General features: G+C 52.6%; 2 protein-coding genes across 3 annotated transcripts; one reads left to right on the top strand and one right to left on the bottom strand.

Moving 5' to 3' along the window:
• The first annotated feature begins 1643 nt into the window (after nt 1-1643).
• LOC136494876 (uncharacterized) lies at nt 1644-23245 on the top strand. The gene is made up of 7 exons (XM_066491047.1): nt 1644-2489; nt 2562-2706; nt 2789-2842; nt 2936-3027; nt 20067-20302; nt 20463-20636; nt 22749-23245. Exons 1-7 carry the CDS (start codon nt 1729-1731, stop codon nt 22844-22846), a joined length of 1560 nt encoding a protein of 519 aa, XP_066347144.1. The 5' UTR covers nt 1644-1728; the 3' UTR covers nt 22847-23245.
• Nucleotides 9605-13312, bottom strand: LOC136493281 (uncharacterized). Of its 2 annotated transcripts, XM_066489346.1 has the most exons (4): nt 12821-13312; nt 10640-12503; nt 10442-10560; nt 9605-10351 (listed from the first exon to the last, which is right to left on the bottom strand). In XM_066489346.1, exons 2-4 carry the CDS (start codon nt 12498-12500, stop codon nt 9881-9883), a joined length of 2451 nt encoding a protein of 816 aa, XP_066345443.1. In that variant the 5' UTR covers nt 12501-12503; nt 12821-13312; the 3' UTR covers nt 9605-9880. The 2 variants fall into 2 exon arrangements, with proteins under 2 accessions (XP_066345443.1, XP_066345442.1); XM_066489345.1 differs by having other exon boundaries at nt 10640-13312.
• Nucleotides 23246-23566: the final 321 nt, after the last annotated feature.

Here is a 23566-nt window from a genome sequence, read left to right as displayed (position 1 = left end):
TCGCTTCTAAGTTGAGAGTGCACTGAGGAGACCATTGTACAACAAATCCTTAGAGAGAATTATCTATTTGGCACTAAAATAAATTAGTCTTCTGTATGTAGCATTAAAAATTTTGAACTTCCTTATCTAGCATGGAGTTGAAATTTTCTTCTCTAAATGGTACTGCCATCCATTTGGGGTAAAATTTCGTTAGTTGACTGTATTGACCGTGGCACTTTTCTTTGAGAAGGACCAAAATGCCCTTCTGCTTATCACGCAGCTCGTCTCCTCTCCGACGCGGAAGCGGCGCCTCCTCCTCCGTGGCGGCGGCGACACAAGTGGTGGCGCCCCTCCCCCCACCTCCTTCTCCAACGATGGCGGCGGGCCCCCTCCCACCACCGACGGCGACCCTAGGTGGCGCGCGGCCCAACCCACGGGCATGGCAGCTCCCCGCGGTAGCGTGATCCGACCCGCGGTCACGACGGCCCCAGGCGGCGGCGCAGCCATACGTGCGAGCACCCCTCCCCATGGTGGCTTCGACGATGGATCCATCGGCAACCCCCTCGCAGCGCCCCTCTCCAAACTGATGGCGGCGGCAGCCCCTTCCCCTAGCAGATCTAGCCTTCCGTGGTGGTGGCGGTGGCCCTCCCGTGGCAGCCTCACCATTGCAGTGGTGGTGGCGGTGTCCTCTCAGTGGTGACAGGGCCCTCCTCGGCACGTAAATCTAGTAGCGGTGGTGGTAGTGCGTCCTCTCGGTGCGACTCGGTGCTCAAGGCTGCTCGACCGGCTTGATGTGCTTGTTCGTGGTTTCTCAAGGTTGCTCGGCCGGCCTGATGTGCATGTTCGTGACTTCAGTCAAGTCCAGATCGAGGGCGCTGCTACTTCTTTAGCTTTCTGTTCTTCATTCATTCTCTGTTTCTTATGCAGCTCTGGTACAGCAGCATCGCCGATGGCGACCCACAACACAAGCGCTCTCAGGCCGTCGCCGCCACCGGAGGCAAGACACCATTCCTGCTTTACGCCCTGTTTGCCTTGCTTATAAGCCATACTTAGAATTTAAAATTTATTATTTATTTATTTGTAGACTTCGATTATCAAAATTCCATGTTTTAGCTCACAATATATTTGTGATATTTATAATTTTCTTATTTAACAATTTATCCATCTATTATTTCCATATTTGACATTATGTATTTTTGTTACAAAGAAAGACATTTATGTCATTTTATCAGCCACTTGACGTCGTTACTAGCCTAAATAGACGATAGTGCTGTCTAGGAAAGAAAATTTCAACTTGATACTAAATAAAAAAGTTTAAATTTTTTAGTGTTAAATAGGAAAGACTAATTTGTTTAAGTGCCACGTACATAATTCTGCCAATCCTTAATCCTGGACTCGTAAAAAGTTCCAGAAATCCGCTTGTACGCAAGCAGTACCACTGGTGGCGGATCGTCAGTTTTCGTCACTTGGTTTCTTCCCGTTTGACCAGCCGACCAGTGGGACCCATTTCACTCATTTGCCCCGGGGCAGCCTCGCCGATGCGGGTCCCACCCCTCCCCGCACCGCCGCAACGTGTAACATCCCCGCGGTGACGGAGCCGTGATTGAGCCGTAACGGCTCCGTGGGTCGCGCCCGCCCGCCCCATTAACCCGCGCCACACCTGGGGGTAACGTCGTCACCCTAACGCCGCCGCCGTGGCTGGGAGCGGAGCCCGCGGCGTAACCCTAACGCCGCCACGCGCGGCCATCCATGGCCTCCTGCGACGACGACTTCGGCCTCCTCGGTGACGACGCCCACCAGCCGGCAACTCCCCCGCCCGCACCCCCCACCGCCCAGCAACCCGCGCCGCCGCCGTCGCAGCAGGCCGCCCATCCCTTCAGCTTCACTGTCGCGCCTGCGGGGGCTGCCGCCGGCGCCGGCTCCTTCGCACAGGTCCAGGAGGACAGCAACCACCACGCCGAGCGCGGCAAGCCGGCGCAACACGCCAAGCGGGGCAGGGAGCGCGCCGAGGAGTTCAGCAGCGATGGGGGCGAGTACTGTTCCTACATCAACAGCAGCGGCAGCGGCGGTGGGGGGAAGAAGGGCCGTGGCGGTGGAGGGATCTCGAGCGTGCACGACCTCTACCGTAAGGATCGGGAGGAGTGGACGGACGGCGCGATCAGCAGCCTCCTCGACGCCTACACGGACCGATTTGAGCAACTCAACCGGGGACACCTGCGGGGTCGGGACTGGGAGGACGTGGCCGCCGTCGTGACCGACGGGCAGGGCAAGACTACCGGGGGCAAGAGCGTGGAGCAATGTAAGAACAAGATCGACAACCTTAAGAAACGCTACAAGGTGGAGTGCCAGCGGCTCACCAGTTCCGGTGGAGGCGCCACCAGCCACTGGCCCTGGTTCAAAAAGCTGGAGCAGATCGTCGGAGACTCCGTGTCTCCTGCCTCCTCCAAGCCTCTTGCTGCTGCCGAGGATGTGAAACCAAGGCAGCAGCAGCAGCAGCACGGCAGCAAAAGGTGGTTCATTTTTACATCATTGCTTGATCAATTTGGAGATCTACTGGTCTTAGCTAATGTTTGTCATTGTAGGTATCCTCTTTCCAGCACTGGCCCTCCTACTGGGGTTGGTAGCTCTAGAACGAACCCTCTTTCAAATCCAAGATGGAAGAGGGTGCTTCTGAAGATTGGGGGCACTGCCTTACGTGGAGCGACTCCTCAAAATGTTGATCCCAAGGTAGTTTATATTAGCTGATGGTGATAGATGTATTTTGATGCTTCCCTAATTGTTTTGTACTACAATTTTGTCACTTTGTCAGGTGATTATGCTGATCGCTAGAGAAGTTCAAGTGGCGTGCCATCAAGGTGTGGAGGTAAATAGAGTACATCCATTTCAGAGATGCATTTTTCTGATATCAGGGACACTTGTCAAGCACTCAAGTTAATATTACATTCAATCCTATCAGGTGGCAATCGTGGTAGGTGGGCGGAATATATTCTGCGGTGACAATTGGGTAGCTGCAACAGGCACGGATCGAGCCTCAACGTACCCAATTGGGTAATTTTCTGCCATCGTTATTTCCCTTACTTTTGATCTATGTCTGCCTTCTGTTCCGCTCTACACTTTTTATCATATATAGCAAGAATCGGGAATAATGATGAGCATGCAACAAAAATATTTGGATGGGTCCTGGACTCCTATAGAAAGACTACTAGCAAATTGTCAGTTCTTCTAATGCAGACATCCATGATTGTGCTGGTGAATGTTGATAGTATAGGACTCGGCCATGGTTGTATTCCAGTCACCTGGTTGGACCTGCTTATTGGTTAGAATGGATTAGAAGTTTCCTTGTGATTATGTTTTGTGTATAATGCATTCCTGATCTGGCATTTATATTGTCAAGTGCCACTTCAAGTTTATAATCTCACATAAGTCATATGCGAGGCAGAAGTTTATGCTTGTGTAGCATGTCATTGAATTTAGGAAACACAAGAGCTGGGATATTTAATTTTTTGCCACTTTTACATTTGGCAAGGGCTCAATTGCCAGCATTGGGCGCGTCCCTACGCTTTCGTTTTTGCCACCGCACCGACCAAAACTTCACCGTTTTAGACATTTTGCACGCGTGGCTGGCCAAGTAACCCTTCCAGCATGGCAGGGGCACGCCAAAAGACCTCCCTGCCCCTGCCTTATCCCTTTAGGCACGCATGGGCTCAACACCCGTTCCCCCGATACCACTCCCTCTCCAGCAGGCGTTGCCCCCATTCTTCATCAGCCCCGTCCCTTTGTTGGTGGCGGCGCGGCGCAACAATCTGCAGTAGCGGTGGCTGGCAAAAACAAGTCCGGCGCTTCTGACCCATACGTGCTTGTGGATGTAGGTGAGCCTGCAGACCTTCCTCTCCTCTCCTCCCCTCTGTTGTAGCTAGGGTTTGCTGTGCTAGTTTTTTTTTTTGTCTAGGTTGTTGAATTTCATTGCTTGTGCGTTACTGTGCTCCGTAGGTAGGGAATTTGTTCATCTTGCAGAATGAAGTCGTTGTAGAAGTTAAGTCCTGCTCCCAGTTATTACTTAGTTATCTGTGCTTATTTATGTCTCTGCTATTAAGGCCTTGGGCAGCACAAGTGATTGTGCAAGTACCCAGGCAGTTAGCTGTTTAGTTAATGCTCTAATGAGCCATCAATGTAATCAATGTGCTACTTATATCCTATATATGAAAGAGCAGTCGCCTGGGTGTGTTCATCCCTGGCAGTGAAAACACTCTGTACCTCCAACAATTGGTACCAGAGCCTAGGTTAGACACCTCTCTCTCATCTTCTACTCGAGCCCCTTCCCTGCTTTCTCATCCATGGCCTCGACATCTTCTGAGCGCCGAAGGAAGGCTGCCAAAGGCGTCAGCGATGCGGAGGAATCCTCTGGCCGGGCCGCGCGTTTGAAAGCTGCAGAGGAGGCAGCTGCGCAGGCGGTCCAGGCGGCGCGGCAGGCGGCGGCGGCTGCAGAGGAGGCGGCAAGGACCGCGCGGGTGCTGAGGGAGGAGATTGCAGCAGAGAAGGAAGAAGAGGAGCTGGAGTATGAAGAAGGAGAGGAGGAGGTCAAGAGCCCGCGCCGGAGGTCTCCATCTCCGCAATTCCGCAGGCGTGGCCGCGGTGGCGGACGTCGGGAGTCGCCTGTGTACGACAGGGTCGTATACAGGGACTCGGGCAGCGGCACGAACTGGCCGATGCTGTCCAAAACGAACTACCACGAATGGAGCCAAGAGATGAAACTGCGAATGCAGGCCCGCGATATGTGGGACGCAGTTGAAGGAGAGCGGGTTTCGTTCCGCGACGACCGGCGGGCTATGGAGGCGATTGTCGCAGCGGTTCCCAAGGAGATGGGGATTCCGCTCATCGACAAGCGGACGGCGAAGGAGGCGTGGGACGCCATAGCTGCTGCGCGCATCGGCGTGGACAGGGTCCGCCGCGCGACGCTGCAACGCATCCGCCGCGACTGGGAGAACATCAGTGTCAAGCCAGGAGAGAGCGTCGAAGATTTTGCCTTCCGCCTCTCAACTCTGCATCGACAGCTTGTCCTTCATGGTGATCAGGACATCGATGAGAGGCGTGTGGTGGAGAAGTATCTGCGTACAGTACCGTCGAAGTATGCGCAGATTGTGGTTGCTATTGAGCAGTTTCTGGACTTTGACATGCTCACGCTTGAGGAAGCCACTGGGAGGCTCAAGGCTGTTGATGACCGTGAAGAGCAAGCGCCTACCGAGCCAATCACCGTCGGCGGCAAGCTCATGTATACTGAGGAGCAATGGCGCGCACGCTGGAAGAAGGAGAAGAAGGGCGGCGGGGATGATTCTGCTGGCTCTAGTTCAAAGAATCAGCGCGGCGGCAGCCAAGGCGGCGGTGGTGGCCGCGGTCGCGGCGGCTGGCGAGGAAAGGGTCGTGGCGGCGGCCGCGATGGTGGACGCTGTGGCGATACCTGCCACAATTGTGGCCAGGAGGGCCACTGGGCAAGAGACTGCCCTCATCCACGCCGAGACAGAGATGGTGACCGTGATGGTGGCGGTGACCGCGGCGGCGGACGGGGCAGAGGCCGTCATGGCGGCGGCCGCGGTGGCAATCAAGGCCAGCACGCTGGTGGCCGAGGGGGCGCAGGCGGCGGTGACGGCGGCCACAATGGCCGTGTGCAGTATGCAGAATGCGAGGATGATGGGGCTCTGTTTCTGGCGCATGGGCTCGTTGATCTTGATGAGTGCGCGCCGGCATACACCTATGCTGCTCAAGAGGTGAATCTGGAAGAACCAAAAGCCCGCGCCTTCCTTGGTGCCAATGGCGATGAAGAAAAGGCAGATGTGTGGTACCTTGATTCAGGAGCTACACACCATATGACTGGACGGCGTGAGCTCTTTTCTGACTTGAACACGGACGTGCGAGGCACGGTCCGATTTGGAGATGCGTCCAAGGTTGACATCAAAGGCATCGGTTCGATTGCTTTCGAAGGAAGAACTGGTGAGCATAGGGTGCTGCAGGGTGTGTACTATATACCAGCCCTGAAGAATTCCATTATCAGTTTGGGTCAGCTTGACGAGACTGGCTCCAAGGTGGAGATATATCACGACGTGTTACGTATCTGGGAACACACTGGCCGTTTGATTGCCAAGGTGAAGAGAGGGGCTAACAGATTGTACACACTCCAACTTCATGCAGCCCAGCCACTTTGTCTTGCAGCATGCAGAGGAGATGTAGCGTGGCAGTGGCATGAGAGGATGGGGCATTTGAATTTTGATGCACTCCGCAGACTTGGGAAGGAGGAAATGGCGCGCGGTGTCCCGGTTATTGACCATGTGGAGCAGGTGTGTGACACCTGTGTCACCACCAAAATGAGAAGGCGCCCGTTCCCAGCTGCAACACAGTACCGTGCTAAACAGCCCCTTGAGCTGGTGCACGGCGATCTTTGCGGACCAGTGACACCTGCAACACCTGGAGGGAATCGATATTTCCTGCTGCTCGTTGATGACGCTAGCCGTTTCATGTGGGCAGCGCTCATACCAAGCAAGGATGCAGCAGCAGAAGCCATCAAGCGCATCAAATTGAGCGCAGAGGCGGAGAGTGGTCAGAAAATCAGGGTGCTTCGCACCGATAATGGAGGAGAATTCACAGTTGCTGATTTCGCTACCTACTGCGCAGAACAAGGAATTAAGAGGCACTTCAGCGCTCCCCACTCACCTCAGCAGAATGGGGTAGTTGAACGGCGCAATCAGTCAGTAGTGGCCATGGCAAGGGCACTGCTTAAGCAGAGGGGCCTGCCAGCTCGGTTTTGGGGGGAGGCTGTGATGACAGCAGTCCACATACTGAACCGATCGCCGACACGTGCGTTGAAGGGGATCACCCCATATGAGGCCTGGCATGGACGTTCACCAACTCTGGGACACATGAAAGTGTTTGGGTGTGTGGCATACACTAGGAAGCTCAGTCAGCTGCGCAAACTTGATGACCGCGGCGAGGCCGGCGTGTTTATTGGTTATGCAGAAGGAGCTAAGGCATATAGGGTGTTTGAGCCTGTGAGCGGGCGTGTCAGGATCAGCCGTGATGTTGTATTTGATGAAGAACATGGCTGGGATTGGTCCTCGCCGGAATCTGGGCCATCAGCTGTGAACAGCAGTGAATTCACAGTTGAGTATGTCTGGTCAGAGGAGGTGAGCGAACCAGCGCCGCCGTCGTCGCCTCTGCTCCCGGATTCACCAAGAACACCCGCACCAAACAGCCCAATTGGAGTTGAAGGAGCAGAGGGCTCCGCATCAACTCATCCTCAAGCTAATTCTGCTCCAGCGGCACTGGAAGTGTCACCACCGCCACAAAGTCCTCAGATTGAGCATACCACGCCTCTGGAGGAAGATGATGATCGACTGGATGCTTATCACGAGGATGAACCACTTCGCTACAGAACTGTCAGCAACATCATTGGCCAGCAGCCCACACCGCCACCTGCAACTCGCCTGTTCGCAGAGCTGCATCTAACGCACTCTGGCGAACCAACTTCGCATACTGAAGCCAAGAGAGATCCAGCGTGGTGTGCAGCAATGAAAGAAGAGCTGCGATCAGTAGAGAGAAACAAGACCTGGGAGCTTGTGAAGCCTCCTGCTGGTCACCGTCCAATCACCCTGAAGTGGGTGTTCAAATTGAAGAAGGACGAACACGGTAGTGTTATCAAACACAAAGCCAGACTTGTCGCTCGTGGCTTTGTCCAGCAAGAAGGCGTGGATTATGATGATGCTTTCGCCCCTGTCGCACGCATGGAATCCGTTCGAGTCTTGTTGGCTCTGGCGGCACAGGAGGGTTGGTCTGTTCATCAGATGGACGTCAAGTCCGCATTTCTGAATGGAGACCTCAACGAGGAGGTATATGTGCATCAGCCGCCTGGCTTTGTTGTTGCTGGACAAGAAGACAAGGTGTATCGCTTGCGCAAAGCTCTGTATGGCCTACGGCAAGCACCAAGAGCATGGAATGCAAAGCTTGATTCAACATTGAAGAAGAAAGGTTTCAGACAAAGCAACCATGAAGCTGCAATCTATAGGCGAGGTTCTGGAAACTCTCTGTTGCTTGTCGGTGTGTATGTGGATGATTTGATCATCACAGGGGCCAAAGAGCAGGATGTTGAAAGCTTCAAGGCTGAAATGAAAGCAACATTTGAGATGAGTGACCTCGGGCTCTTAAGCTTCTATCTGGGCATTGAAGTACAGCAGAGCACCGATGGCATCACTCTTAGACAGACTCACTATGCCAAAAGGATACTGGAATTAGGTGGTATGGTGGACTGCAACCCAGCAGTCACTCCTATGGAGGAAAGGCTAAGATTGAGCAAGAAGAGTACAGCCAAGGAAGTTGATCCAACACAGTACAGGCAGCTGGTTGGAAGCCTGCGATATTTGGTTCATACTCGACCTGACTTGGCATTTGCAGTCGGGTTTGTGAGTAGATTTCTGGAGAGGCCCACCATAGAGCATCAGCAGGCAGTAAAGCGTATCCTTCGGTGTGTGGCAGGCAGTCTGGAGTATGGCCTGCACTTCACCAAGGCATCCAGTGAAGCCAGATTCATTGGCTACTGTGACTCAGACTTGGCTGGAGATATTGACTCAAGCAAGAGCACTACAGGTTGTCTATTCTTCCTAGGCAACAATCTGGTCAGTTGGCAGTCCATTAAACAAAGAGTGGTTGCCTTATCTAGTTGTGAAGCAGAGTATGTTGCCATGACTACTGCTGCAACACAAGCTCTGTGGCTGTCCAGGTTACTTGCTGAATTGTTGGGAAAGAAAGTGGAAGTAGTAGAGCTGCGAGTGGATAACAAATCAGCAATAGCACTTGCAAAGAACCCTGTCTTTCATGACAGAAGCAAGCATATCAGAATCAAACAACACTTCATCAGAGATTGTGTTGAAGAGGGCAGCATCAAGACTGAGTTCGTCGCCACAAATGATCAACTGGCAGACATCCTGACTAAGGCCTTAGGCAAGGCCAAGTTTGAAGACATGAGAAGCAAGATTGGGATCATGAAGATCAAGGATGGGGGAAGCAGGTCTTAGGGGGAGAACTGTAGAAGTTAAGTCCTGCTCCCAGTTATTACTTAGTTATCTGTGCTTATTTATGTCTCTGCTATTAAGGCCTTGGGCAGCACAAGTGATTGTGCAAGTACCCAGGCAGTTAGCTGTTTAGTTAATGCTCTAATGAGCCATCAATGTAATCAATGTGCTACTTATATCCTATATATGAAAGAGCAGTCGCCTGGGTGTGTTCATCCCTGGCAGTGAAAACACTCTGTACCTCCAACAGTCGTCTGGTTGCCCTCCTTGGTAAGTAGGATACTGTATAGATTGTATTTGCAGTGATGCTGTGGAGTTGGATCTGTTCTAACTCCGAAGTGTTTTGATTTTCGACCTGTGTCAGGATTGATCTCTGGCAATGCGTTTAGAATTGTTGTTGATTGTGTTAAGTTTACTGCAAATCGAGAGTATGGTCCACTTGAAATGGAAGATTCAAGGTCAAGGCATGAGGTCTGGTTTGACAGTAGGTCTGTTCAATCTTTCTAACTTTGTTGAGGACATGGCTAGCAACATTATCTGGGGCCCTAGTCAGCAGCTTATTGTGTGGGGAGCATAGTTTTTACGGCGGCGTGGCGAGGCGCGGCGACCCACCACCTTCACACCTTTACAGCGTCTATGGCGCGCGGCGTGGCGACGCCATACACACATCGGCGTGGCGAATACATACATTATAGTCTAGGATATTAGGAAATTATATTGACAAATGGTAATGCAAATGTAGCTTAAAAGGTATAGTCTACAATATTAGCAAATCAAAATAGCAATGTAAATGTAGCACAAAAGACATAGAACTCTCTCATCTCTCAAACTTCCAAATCTCTCATCTCTCAAAAGTCGTCCAATGCAAACTCATCGAGATCGTTAGAAGCATCCACGTTCTCTCCACCATCTTCAGTAGCATCCATTGGTTGTTCACCAAAATCATCTATATCATCATCATCCAAGATGATCTCTTCTTCCTCTCCCTCTTCCTCATCTTCTTCAACCACTCTTGATATATGCCTTGCACGACGAGCGTAGGTCCTAGGAAGATTACGACCTCGAAGCTCACGTGATGCACCAATGGCTTCATCAACTTGATCCCATGTGAGGTCCGAACCACGAGCACCTTCAGGTTGGGCCATTGGGTCTACCCATTCATTGTTCCAATCAAAATCTTCTATAACCAAAGGGTCGTAGCTTTTACCCGCTTCCTCGCGGCGCTTTCGGAACCTACTAGTCATTTTCCGATTATAGGAAACATAAACCAAATCATTCAATCTTTTATGCTCCAGCCGGTTTCTCTTCTTAGTATGAATCTACAATTGATCATAAAGCAAGCAAAGTTAATAAAATATGCTTTAACCGGTTTCATTCAATTGAATTATGGAACTTAGTACTTTACTTACAAATTCAAAAGTGCTCCAATTACGCTCACAACCGGATGATGAAGCACAAAGACTAACAATACGCTTTGCAAATCTTTGTAGGTCAATGGATCGGCCACCATACGTACGCCACCAATCAACTAAATTAACAATACACATTCATATATTAGGATTTAAGCCTTAAATAACATGCAGCAATTAAAATTTTAAATCACTTACGAGGGTTCTTTGACTTCATGGTTTGGAGGGCCATACAATTCTTGAAGATATCTCCACGTTGATCTTCATAGAGCATGGATTGTTGATCAATTTTGTTTCGAATGCTCTCATCTTCCACCATTCGTGCAAGCACATCATTGAAACAACCCCTTAGATGACCAACATATTCATCATTCTCCTTTTGGATGGTATAGAATTTTCCTGGGTTCAAAAAGAGGGCAGCGCCATAGAGTGGTGTATCCATTTGCCTATCCCAACGGCTCTCAATAATTTGTATGATCTTGTTGAGCAAGCTTCTCTTGTTTTCAGTAGAGAAGCTAGCCTTGATCTTCTCTTTTGCATGATTCATGAGAGCAGCAACCTCTGCCATGGCAGGCCTCTCATCACCATCAACCACCCTCAACACAATGATAAGTGGTAGAGAAGCTCTAAGGCAATCCTCAACGGAGTTCCAAAACTCCCTAGAAAGCACAATATCATACACTTTTTTTCCGGCCTCTGTCTTTGCTAGTTTGCAACCAGTCCAATCCTCGGTGGTAAACAGAAATCTTAATGCATCTTTGTGCTTGTACAAACTCTGCAAGGTGAGGAATGTGGTAGCAAACCGAGTGGCTGCGGGTCTCACAAGATCCCTCCCATTTGTCTTCTCCCTCATTGCACTAAGAAGTCTTCCATGTCTATAGATGAAAGTAGTGACATGTCGGGCACGTGAGATAGGCTTCTTAAATTCCTTCAACTTCCCTACGTCTTCCAACATAAGGTCTAAGCAGTGTGCAGCACAAGGAGTCCAATAAAGTGTAGGAAACCTCTCCATGAGAAGCTTGCCCGCTGCTTTATAGTTAGCTCCATTATCAGTGACAACTTGCACAACTTTATCTACTCCAATGTCCATGATTTTCTTCTCTAACAAATCAGCTAACATCACCTGATCATGAACTTCACTTGATGCATCAACTGACTCCAAGAAGAAAGTCCCCTCTGGACTATTGACTAGAAAGTTGATCAAATGATGCCCCCTCCTATCCGTCCATCCATCTGACATCAATGTGCAGCCATATTGTTTCCATGCATCCTCATGTTTCTTCCTCAAATCATCTGTCTCCTTAACAACCTTTTGGAGCAATGGCTCCCTAAGCTCATGGTAGGTAGGAGGCTTATACCCAGAACCGTACTGTGCAGTGGCCTCTATAGCAATCTCAAACTGTCTAGAATTTACGGCATTGAATGGTATGCCACACTCATAAAAGAACCTGGCCCACTCTAAGTTGGCAGCTTCTCTTTCTTCCTTTGTCCTCATGCTAGCTTGAATACTGATTTGAGAAGGACCCTTCGAGTGTCTTTCTTCCACAACCTCTGTTGGAGTTCTCCGAAGCATTGAACCAACTGACTTGGTGCTGGGCTGTTTTGGAGCACTGAACTTTAATGTGGATTGTTTCCTTTTGGCAGCTGTCCCTGAACTAGGATGCACAATGCTTGTAGCAACATCTTGGGACTCCTCTGTCAAAACAATCACATCATGATCTTCCCCTTGTTGCTCTCCTTCTTCATCATCAAGGATGAGTGGTCTCTTCTTCTTCATAGCATCTTGCATCTCTCGTGCAATAGTTGCTGTGGTTTTGACACATTTCTGAACATCTCCATAACCACCCACAAGATGCTCCTTGAGCCTTGTAATTCCTCCGGTTATTCTTCTATCACATAAGCAACACTGCACAACATCTCTATTGCCAATGGTTGGCCAAAATCCATATTTCCACCCAGGATCATTTGACTTTGCCGGCTTCCGCTTTGGATCAGTCTTTGGATCAATATTTGATGCGGCATCCGAGGCCTCCGCGCTTCCGGTCCCTTGAGTAGCCATGTTCTGCAAAAAAAGAAGAAGGAAGCATGCGTTCTTGAGTTGACCAATCAAATCAAGACCTTCACTACTTCACTGCGCGCTCCTCTGCTCGCGCTCCTCTGCTAAGCCCGCAGCGGCGTCTCATCACCGCCCACGCCCGCCCGGTCCGCTCGCGCTCCTCTGCTCTTCTGCTCCCCTGCCCCCCTGCGCGCTCGCTCGGCTCGCCTCCCCGCCCCCCGGCGTAGCGGTCCCCAGGCATCCCCTCCCCCTCAGTGGAGCCCCGGTGCCCCTTCCCCCTCAATACCTGGCAGAACAGAGTAGAGACGAGAGAGAGAGAGTACCTGGCGGGCGCTGAAGCTTGAGGGCCGGCGGCTCGGGAGATCCAGGCGGGGGCGGCCGGCTTGGGCTCGGGCGAGGCCGACGGAGGGCGGGGGAGGCCAACGGAGGGCGGGGGAGGACGACGGAGGGCGAAGCGGACGGATTTCCAGGCGGGGGCGGGCGGAGGGCGACCGTCCCGGCGGCCAACGGCGGCGGCGGCTCGGAGGTCTGCTTGCGGTTGCGTCTCGGGCTCGGTCCGGAGAGCTCCAATCGCACTCGGCCTATACAGGTACCCTCACGGTCACGGTCACGGCCTCACCCTCACCCTCACCGTTTATTGCGCCCGCCACAGTGCACAAAGGCGCCACAGGACGCCAAATCGGCGCCACAGGGACGCCACGGCGCTATGGCGGACGCCATACACGCCGGAGCCGTGGCGTCGCCGTGGCGAGAGCCAGAAAAACGCCACGGCGATATGGCGACGATATGGCGTCGGTATAGCGACGCCTTAAAAACTATGGTGGGGAGTTGATAGAGATAGTGGGACCGAGTGGAAGGTAACCACAGACAAACAATTTGTTGAGATGGTGGGTGCTAGGCTTTGATGATGGTTGATGTATGTTTCCTGTGAGGTAATGGAAAGGGGTCAGTCAGGAGCAGCAGGCAATGATGGTAGTGCTCATGCAACATCTAGGGTTACTGGCCAATCTGCAGCAGTCATAAGCAGCTGGTTAAACAGCTATGTCTCCAGAAGAACAACCTTTCAGTGATCCAGAACCTGCTGTTGATTGGAGTAACCATTATACCCAATGATGATCAAGATGGTGAGGTTATTATGTTGGCAGATGAAGATGCAGTTTTTGAGGCATATGGGTTCAAAGCTGCAGAAGAGGCAGCAACAGCAGCTGGACCTGAGAAGTTCCCATCCCAAGTATCCCAACAGAGATCCAGCAGGAGTGGAAGACACAGCTCTCCCTGTTGATGACAAAGCAACTGCAGAGCCTATTATTGACTGGGATAGGGACAATCCAGATATGGATGTTGGGGCTATTTATCCCTTAATGCCTGAGTTCAGACTGGCAGTTAGGCAGATGCAATTGTTGGGGAATTTGAGCTACACACTGAGAAGTCAGACAAGACAAGGATGAAAGAGGTCAGAAGACATGTTGTCTACCTAGAATGGTCAAGAATGGGGGCGTGCCTAAAGGGATAAGGCAGGGGCAGGGAGGTCTTTTGGTGTGCCCCTGCCATGGTGGAAGGGTGACTTGGCCAGACACGCGTGCAAAATGTCTAAAACGGTTGACTTTTTGTCAGTGCAGTGGCAAAAATGTAGGGACGCGCCCAAAGCTAGCAATTGGAGCCCTTGCCAAATGTAAAAGTGGCAAAAATTTTAAATATCCCACAAGAGCTTGATTCAAGATCAAACTATAATCGGTGAAGTTCATTGTGTATTTGTGTGATTCTACAACATTGTCATCTTTGCCCTGTGTGTGTGTGGTGGTGGCGGGGAGAGGGGTGGATTTTTTTTATTTTATTCTATTTTCTTTTGCCTTGGTCAAGCTTCAAAAACTAAGCACTAGGGTCAACTGTGTTATATGTTGTTGGATTTGTGGTAGAGTTTTGAATGTGTACAAGAAGCTATGTAGAGTTGTCAACTCAGGTGTCATGTACGGGCGCACATACACCAGACGGCGCCGTGCCAGGGACATCCGGCGCGCGGCGGAACGCGCCCAGAGCGCGCCAACCGGCCAGGAGGTTTCACCGAGTGGCTAATTTAGGAATAGGTTGTTGGCATGCCTAGAAATAAGGAAGGATTAGGGAGAGATTAGTTGCTATATTTACTCTTCATCAAGGATTATATATCCTGTGTAATCAGCACTTGAGAAGTTAAGCAAGATCAATTACCCAAACCTCTCTCTCTCCCTCACGAGTTCTCAAGCCCGGCAGCCGTGAGGGGCATAACCTCCGCTACTGGAAGACACGGCAGGAGACTACGAGTTGCGTAGTCGAGGGCCGCCTACCCTAGATCATAGTGCCCTTGACAACCTGGTATCACAGACCAGACGATCCTCGTCCACCTCCTCCCCTTCTGTCTCCGACGCCGCCGCCACCCACCACCAGCCGCCGTTCCCCCAGTACACCTTGCCACCACCTCCAACCATGGCCGAGCCAACTCTGGCCGACGTGATGAAGATGTTGCAGGCCATGACCACGGACATGTCCTCAATGAAGGCCGAGATGGCGGCCATGAAGGAAAAGTCGGCGTCGTCGTCGGACGGCAGCGTCGGCGGCCGTACGGAGGACACACGCGATCTGGATCGCCCGCCCAAGCCCAAGAAGTGGGACTTTCCCCGCTTTGACGGCACGACCGATCCGCTGCTCTTCCTCAACAAGTGCGACTCGTACTTTCGACAGCACCGTACCATGGCGGAGGAGCGCGTCCGGATGGCCGCGTACCATTTGGACGACATCGCACAACTCTGGTACGACCAACTTCTGGAAGACGAGGGCGCGCCGACATGGGCCAATTTCAAGGATCGCCTGAATCTGAGGTTCGGGCCGCCCCTGCGTTCCGCCCCATTGTTCGAGCTCGCTGAGTGCCGCCTCACCGGAACCGTGGAGGAGTACGCCAATCGTTTCCAGACTCTCCTGCCTCGAGCGGGTCGTCTGGACGAAGCTCAACGCGTCCAACTCTTCACGGGCGGACTCCTGCCGCCTCTCAGTCACGCGGTGCGCATCCACAACCCGGACTCCCTCGTCGCCGCGATGAGCCTGGCGCGCCAGGTGGAGTTGATGGAGGCCGACCGCCCAGCGCCACCGGTCCCACGGGCGACGCCGCGAGGCCTACTGCCCGCTCCCGCGCCACGGCCGGCGCTTCCGGCGCCCCAACAGCTGCTGGCCCTACCCGCTCCCCCGGCAGCCGCCCAGCAGGGTCGTGGCGAGGGTCAACAGAAACGTCTCACACCCGACGAGATGGCGGAACGACGTCGCCAAGGCCTCTGCTTCAACTGCAACGAACGGTATACACGAGGCCATAACCGTTTTTGCAGGAGGCTGTTCTTCCTTGACGGCGTGGAAATCGACGATAGCCCGAACGATGGCGCCGCGGCAGCAGCTGATCCAGGGGACACGGCCGCCCCCGTCTTCTCCCTCCACGCGGTGGCGGGCGTTCCAGTCGGCAACCCGATGTCGGCAACCCGATCTTGCTCCGGGCCACTGTGGGCGCCGTCACCCTCGTCGCCTTGGTCGACACGGGCTCCACTCATAACTTCATCGGGGAGGAGGCCGCTCGGCGCACGGGGGTTGCCATCCAACCACGCCCGCGCCTCACCGCCACCGTGGCCAATGGGGAGAAGGTGGCCTGCCCCGGCGTCCTTCGGCAGGCGCCCGTCGTCATTGAGGGCATGGCGTTCGACGTCGACCTCTACGTCATGCCGCTCGCCGGCTACGACGTGGTGCTCGGTACCCAGTGGATGGCCGGCCTGGGACGCATCGCCTGGGATGTCGCTACTCGTACCTTGGCGTTCCAACGCGACGGGCAGGATATCTGCTGGTCCGGCGCGCCCGCCGCCGAGGCGCCCACTACACATGCCGTGTCGGCGGGCGACTCGCTCCTGGACGGCTTACTGGACTCGTTCGCTGACCTCTTCACCGAGCCCCAGGGTCTTCCACCGCCGTGCAGCCGCGACCACCACATCATGCTCCACCCTAGCTCGCCGCCCGTCGCCGTGCGGCCGTACCGGTACCCGGCTGCACACAAGGACGAACTAGAGCGGCAGTGCGCCGCCATGTTGGCACAGGGCCTCATCCGCAGGAGCTCCTCGGCCTTCTCCTCGCCGGTCCTCCTCGTCAAGAAGCTCGACGGATCCTGGCGCTTCTGCGTTGACTACCGCGCCCTCAACGCCATCACGGTCAAGGACGCTTTCCCCATTCCGGTCGTCGACGAGCTACTCGATGAACTTCACGGCGCCAAATTCTTCTCCAAGCTCGATCTCCGATCGGGGTACCACCAGGTGCACATGGCGCCCGAGGACATCGCCAAGACGGCCTTTCGCACTCACGACGGCTTGTACGAATTTCTCGTCATGCCGTTCGGCCTGTGCAACGCTCCGGCCACGTTCCAAGCATTGATGAACGACGTCCTCCGCGACTTCCTCCGCCGGTTTGTCCTCGTGTTTTTTGATGACATCTTGATCTACAGTGAGTCATGGGCAGACCACCTGCGTCACCTCCGGGCCGTTCTCTCCGTCCTGCGCCAGCATCGCCTCGTCGTCAAGCGCTCCAAGTGCGCGTTCGGCGTCACCTCGATCGCGTACTTAGGGCACATCATCTCCGCCGCCGGGGTGGCCATGGACCCAGCCAAGATCCAGGCAATCCACGACTGGCCGCAGCCTCGCTCGGCGCGCGCGGTCCGTGGGTTCCTGGGCCTCGCGGGCTACTACCGCAAGTTCGTCCACGGGTACGGGGAGATCGCCGCCCCCCTCACGGCGCTGCTCAAGGAGGGATTCGCGTGGTCTCCAGAGGCCGCCGCGGCGTTTTCTGCGCTCAAGGTCGCGGTAACCTCGGCGCCGGTCCTGGCGCTTCCGGACTTCAGCAGACCCTTCGTAGTGGAGTGCGACGCGTCGACCCACGGCTTCGGCGCGGTGTTGATTCAAGACAAGCACCCCATCGCCTACTTCAGTCGACCGGTCGCGCCTCGCCATCGCTCTCTGGCAGCATACGAGCGGGAGCTCATAGGGCTGGTTCACGCCGTCCGACACTGGCGACCATACCTCTGGGGCCGACGGTTCACGGTGAAGACCGACCACTTCAGTCTTAAATACCTGCTCGACCAGCGGCTTGCCACGATCCCTCAACATCACTGGGTTGGGAAGCTCCTGGGCTTCGACTTCGTCGTGGAGTACAAACCGGGCGCCCAGAACACCGTCGCGGACGCCCTCTCGCGCCGGGACACTGACCGCGACGTCAAGGATGGCGCGGTGCTTGCGATGTCTGCACCCCGCTTCGACTTCCTCGACAGGCTGCGGGAGTCGCAGGGGGCCGAACCGGCTCTGGTAGCTCTGCGCGACGAGGTCGCTGCAGGCACACGAGGGGCGCCGTGGGCCGTTCGGGATGGCCTTCTCACGTACGGCGGCCGCATCTACATCAACTCGTCCTCGCCACTGTTGCAGGAACTGTTGGCCGCCGTTCACAATGACGGCCACGAGGGCGTTCAGCGTACCCTTCACCGCCTTCGCCGCGACTTCCACTTCCCCGGCATGAGGACCGTTGTCCAGGACTTCGTCCGCGCCTGCGCCACCTGCCAGCGCTACAAGGCGGAGCATCTGCACCCGGCTGGCCTCCTCTGTCCGTTGCCGGTGCCAACGGCGGTGTGGTCCGACATAGGCCTGGATTTCGTCGAGGCACTGCCCAAAGTTCGCGGCAAATCGGTCATTCTCACGGTGGTCGACCGCTTCAGCAAGTATTGCCATTTCATCCCGCTTGCTCACCCGTATTCTGCAGAATCGGTGGCCCAGGCTTTCTTCGCAGAGATCGTGCGCCTCCATGGTCTACCGCAGTCCATGGTGTCGGACCGCGACCCCGTGTTCACTTCGACGTTCTGGAGAGAGCTGATGCGCCTCATGGGGGTCCAACTCCACATGACGACGGCGTTCCACCCCCAGTCTGATGGGCAGACCGAGTCGGCCAACCGGGTGATCACCATGTACTTGCGCTGCTTCACCGGTGACCGACCGCGCCAATGGCTCCGGTGGCTGCCCTGGGCGGAGTTCGTCTACAACACGGCCTACCAGTCGTCCCTGCGCGACACTCCCTTCCGCATCGTCTACGGCCGCGACCCTCCCTCCATCAGGTCCTATGAGGCGGGAGAGACCCGCGTCCCCGCGGTCGCCAAGTCCATGGCAGAACGCGAGGAGTTTCTGCAGGATGTGCGCTACCGCTTAGAGCAAGCGCAGAAGGTTCAGAAACGCCACTACGACAAGCTCCACCGCGCCGTCTCCTACAAGCTGGGCGATTGGGTGCTCCTTCGTCTTCGCCACCGGCCGATTGCCTCGCTGGACACCGCCGCCTCCGGCAAGCTGAAGCCTCGCTACTTCGGGCCGTATCGGGTCTCGGAGATCATCAACGACGTCGCCGTCCGGCTTGAGCTTCCTCCCCGCGCTCGCCTCCACGACGTTTTCCACGTCGGCCTTCTCAGGCGCTGGGTGGGCGACCCTCCTGCTGCTCCACCGCCCCTGCCCGTCGTCCACAACGGCGCCGCGCTTCCTGAACCGGAACGCATCATCAAAGGACGTCTGGCACGCAGGGTGCGTCAAGTCTTGGTGCGCTGGAAGGACCAGCCTGCTGCAGCTGCCTCATGGGAAGACTGGGACTCCTTTCGCGAGCGCTTTCCAGCGTTCCAGCTCGAGGACGAGCTGAATCTCGAGGAGGGGAGAGATGTCATGTACGGGCGCACATACACCAGACGGCGCCGTGCCAGGGACATCCGGCGCGCGGCGGAACGCGCCCAGAGCGCGCCAACCGGCCAGGAGGTTTCACCGAGTGGCTAATTTAGGAATAGGTTGTTGGCATGCCTAGAAATAAGGAAGGATTAGGGAGAGATTAGTTGCTATATTTACTCTTCATCAAGGATTATATATCCTGTGTAATCAGCACTTGAGAAGTTAAGCAAGATCAATTACCCAAACCTCTCTCTCTCCCTCACGAGTTCTCAAGCCCGGCAGCCGTGAGGGGCATAACCTCCGCTACTGGAAGACACGGCAGGAGACTACGAGTTGCGTAGTCGAGGGCCGCCTACCCTAGATCATAGTGCCCTTGACATCAGGGCACCAACTTGTTGACTTGGATGACTAGCTGTGTAATAGCCAGGCCAGCATGCTAGGAAATGTATTCAATATTCACTAGTGAAGAGTACTGAAAACTGAAGTGCAACTGAGCATGACCATTTGAACTTATGAATTGGTTAACTTGTGTAACTTAATAGTGGCCAATGGAGCTCATATGATTTAGTCTTATTTTGTGCACCTTTGTGAACCGTGACTAGAGGCTCTTGGTGGGTTTCAACTCTAGCCTACCCCAACTTGTTTGGGACTGACAGGCTTTGTTGTTGTTGTTGTGCACCTTTGTGAACAGAAATCCCATGTCTGTTCAAATTGCATTACTTTGGATTTTAGATTTCCTTCTGTACTATTCAGGGAGTTCTGGACTTCTGGTAGACTGGTACTTAAGTGGCATGTGTATATACTTACACCTTTCTGTTTTAACTGTCAGAATGATGGCATCAGTGATGAATTCAGTACTTCTTCAAGCATCACTAGAAAAGATAGGTGTGGAGACACGAGTCCAAAGTGCATTGATGATGCAAGAAGTTGCAGAACCTTACATTAGGCGTCGAGCCATACGCCATCTTGAAAAAGGGAGGGTGGTCATCTTTGGTGGGATTGGTGCGGGCACTGGGAATCCATTGTTCACAACAGATACAGCTGCTGCCTTAAGAGCTTCAGAGAGTATGCCATTGCATCCCGTCCCTAGCACCTTTCTTTTTCATTCTTCTGATTTGTCCGGACTTGCACATACAGCTTCCCATTCCCGAATGATTTAATTTAGTTTCTATGAAAGCTTCAGATGATGCAGAGAGGAAACTGACTAGATGTACTTGCTAACCAGTCAATGCAGATGTTGTCCTTAAAGGTATTGTTGGTGATGATGAATCTGGCTGTCCTCCTAGGAGCAACAGTAATGCTTCATTTGAGCACATCTCCTTTAGGGAGTTAGCAGCAAGAGGAATCACCAAAATGGACATGACAGCAGTAACATGTTGTGAGGAGAACAACATTCCTGGTTAGTACCTCTTATCAACTACTCCGTCAGATTCCGAATGTAGGTTGTAGGTCATTTTAGCCTCCTCAACTCCGTCCCGCTAAGAGTGACAGTTTAGCTGTGTCTAATCAAGTAATCTCAAGTTTGATGTATGACACCAAAATATGTATGCTGTGAAAATATATTTCATGCTGAATCTAATGGTACTCATTCAGTATCATAAGTTTCGGTAGTTTTTTTATATAAACTTGGTCAAACTTGAGATAGTTTGACCTAAAACTCACTATTTTGCGGGACAAAGGTATTAGGGCAGTCCCAACCATGAAACTACCATGTAGTTTCTATCCCTGCCACATAAGCAAGACACCATGTATAGAAACTACACCTCCATCCCATCATTTCCTCATGTGGGTCCCAATTGAATCTTTGGCAATAGTTTTCTTTCCTCACCCTTGCCGTATCATCTCTCTTCATCCCCTTTTCTCTCCTCTCGTCTTGTCCCTCGGCAATCAGCAGGCATGGCCGGTAGCTCCTAGCAGGAGGGCATCCAAAGCAGCGGACGGCAGTGATGCATACCACAAGCGACCAAGCAAGCCAGGCGCGTGTTGTGAGGTGGGTGCCACAGCCGACGATGCTTGCACGGCAGGTGTGGAGGAGCAGTTCTGCTCCCGGTCGTCCTTAGGTTACATGCTAGGATGTGTTGCGGCCAAGAAAGAGACGAAGAAACTAGAAACCTACACACCAGCTAAACAACGAAGAAGCAAGCAACTCAGTGGCATCATCGTCAGCCTAGTTGCCGGCGGCGTTCACGGGGATGTGCGGATGGCGAGGCTGGCTGCGTCTCCGCTTGCAGGGACGTGGTAGTAAGCAGGGGAGACAGGGCAGTGTTGTTGGGGATGCCGTTATCGGCGAGGCAGGCTGGACACGCGGCGGCTCTCGTTGAGACGCAGCCGGCGGCGCGTGCTCAGACTCGGCTGATGGCGTCATGGCGATACGGTCTGACAACACACGCCAAAGAAATCACCTAGAAACCCCAACAAGTAGAATCTTGTTTCTCGCATTGTTGGAGCACACGCTGAAATTGTTTCAATTTTCCTCCTCTTTTCCCCTCTCTCTTCAATAAATCTAGTGCCACGTCAGAATTTTTCTCACCTGGCATAGCATTTAATGTATGGAAACCATCTATAGTTTCAGGTTGGTTGCCCTTAGGTCGATTTTGGTTGCCCCTCCTAAATTTTAGTCGCTGTCCCATCGAATATTTGGACACATGCATGGAGTATTAAATATAGACTAATTACGAAACTAATTGCATAGTTTGCGGCTAATTTGCGAAACGAATCTTCTAAGCCTAATTAGGCCATGTTTGGTTGGGCTTTTGGCTTTGGCTTTTGGCCCCAAAAGCCAAAAGCCCAACCAAAGGGGCTGCTTTTGGAGGGCGCTTTTTCAGAAGCAGCTGCTTTTCCGTAGTTCATTTTTGAAAGCTGGGTTGACCCTGCTTTTGGCTTTTGGCTTTCTGCTTTTCGAAATTGGTGGAATAAAAAGCTCTTCCATAGTTGTTTCAAGAGAGATAAAGATAAAAGGTATATTTTATACTTGTTTAACCAAACAGCTTTCAGCTTTTCTACAGCTCACAGCCCACAGCAGCTTTTCCACAGCTCACAGCTCACAGCAGCTTTTTCCCACAGCCACAGCTCAACCAAACAGGGCCTTAGGCCATGATTTGACAACGGTTTGCTACAGTAAACCTGTGTTAATGACGGATTAATTAGGCTTAAAAAAATCGTCTCATGGAGTACTAACGGATTATATAATTTGTTTTTTTATTAATATCCGAACACCCCATGCAACATCCTCCCGACACACCTCTTAAATTTTAGTAGCCGGATCCAAACATCCCTATGCATGTTTTACCCTTTTTTTCAATCCTTGCTCTCACAAATGAATGACCCGTCTTTGATGAGATGCATAATAAATGAAGGGTTCTAAAGGTCATTTGATCTATTTTATTAATCTTTGTGCATCGAGTCGAAAACCCATGTTTGGAATTGGTGGGGGTCATCACAGCGATGTTTTGGCAACGCATTACAGTATTAGCAGTTTATACATAAGATGACATTTGTACATTTCTTGCAGTTGTCATCTTTAACATGTTAGAGCCGGGTAACATCTCTAGAGCAATTTGTGGAGATCAAATAGGCACCTTAGTTGATCAGTCAGGAAGGATCACATAAAATTAGGAGGATCAATGGTAGCAGAGCTCCAGGACATACCGATACGCTGGGGGACATCATGGAATCTTTGCTCTTGGATCTTTTCCGGATAGAAGAGAAGCATGTTCATCGGATGGGAAGCCTTCACCTTGATTTGCCTGGGATGCCTGTTGTGTATTATGCGTTGTGGTCGCAATTGCCCCACATTGGAAAAAAAATATTTAGCTTGTAATATCTATTTGTAATTTTGTCTATAGATTAGTGGAAGAGCTTATGTAAAGTGGTTCATGGGTACCCAGATCAGAATGTAGTGTTGTAAGTTGTAAGGCTATTATTTGAGTCGGTAGTGTTTGAGGTATCACCTTTTGCACCATTAATTTGCCTGTGGCCTTCCAGCAATCAATCTTTTTGTTTGTTCAATGATGATACAAGAATATCGTGGGTAAACATAGGGATGTTGATGCTTGTTTCACTCTTTACACCCGATGCTATGTAATGCTGAGAGTGCAAATAGCTTTGATCTCAATGCAGAAGAGCTCTTTATTGACGCCATTGTTGGACTGCCAATCTGCTTTTCTGTTCAGCATGAAATTTAGAGTAACCAATGTGACTTGACTGTATCCTGCAGCAAATAACTTGCGGCAAAGTTTCATTGGTGCTAGGGCCATGTATCGATTCCTAAATAACTTGCGGCAAAATTTCAAATTTCATTGGACGCTAGGGGCCACGCATGCCGCACTT

Source organism: Miscanthus floridulus, chromosome 11 (assembly GCF_019320115.1).
Source record: "Miscanthus floridulus cultivar M001 chromosome 11, ASM1932011v1, whole genome shotgun sequence".
NCBI classification, from domain to species: domain Eukaryota; kingdom Viridiplantae; phylum Streptophyta; class Magnoliopsida; order Poales; family Poaceae; genus Miscanthus; species Miscanthus floridulus.
The sequence above is the reverse complement of the archived record's forward strand: the minus strand, read 5'-3'. Positions and strand labels throughout refer to the sequence as shown.

What these genes read in the sequence shown, in the direction of transcription:
- LOC136494876 (XM_066491047.1), top strand. Translation starts at nt 1,729, where the DNA reads ATGGCCTCCTGCGACGACGACTTCGGCCTCCTCGGTGACGACGCCCAC. An exon ending in CAGCAGCACGGCAGCAAAAG is followed by an intron (nt 2,490 to 2,561) that starts GTGGTTCATTTT and finishes TTGTCATTGTAG; the next exon opens with GTATCCTCTTTCCAGCACTG. An exon ending in CTCAAAATGTTGATCCCAAG is followed by an intron (nt 2,707 to 2,788) that starts GTAGTTTATATT and finishes TCACTTTGTCAG; the next exon opens with GTGATTATGCTGATCGCTAG.
- LOC136493281 (XM_066489345.1), bottom strand. Translation starts at nt 12,500, where the DNA reads ATGGCTACTCAAGGGACCGGAAGCGCGGAGGCCTCGGATGCCGCATCA. An exon ending in CATGAAGTCAAAGAACCCTC is followed by an intron (nt 10,561 to 10,639) that starts GTAAGTGATTTA and finishes TTGTTAATTTAG; the next exon opens with TTGATTGGTGGCGTACGTAT. An exon ending in ATTGGAGCACTTTTGAATTT is followed by an intron (nt 10,352 to 10,441) that starts GTAAGTAAAGTA and finishes GATCAATTGTAG; the next exon opens with ATTCATACTAAGAAGAGAAA.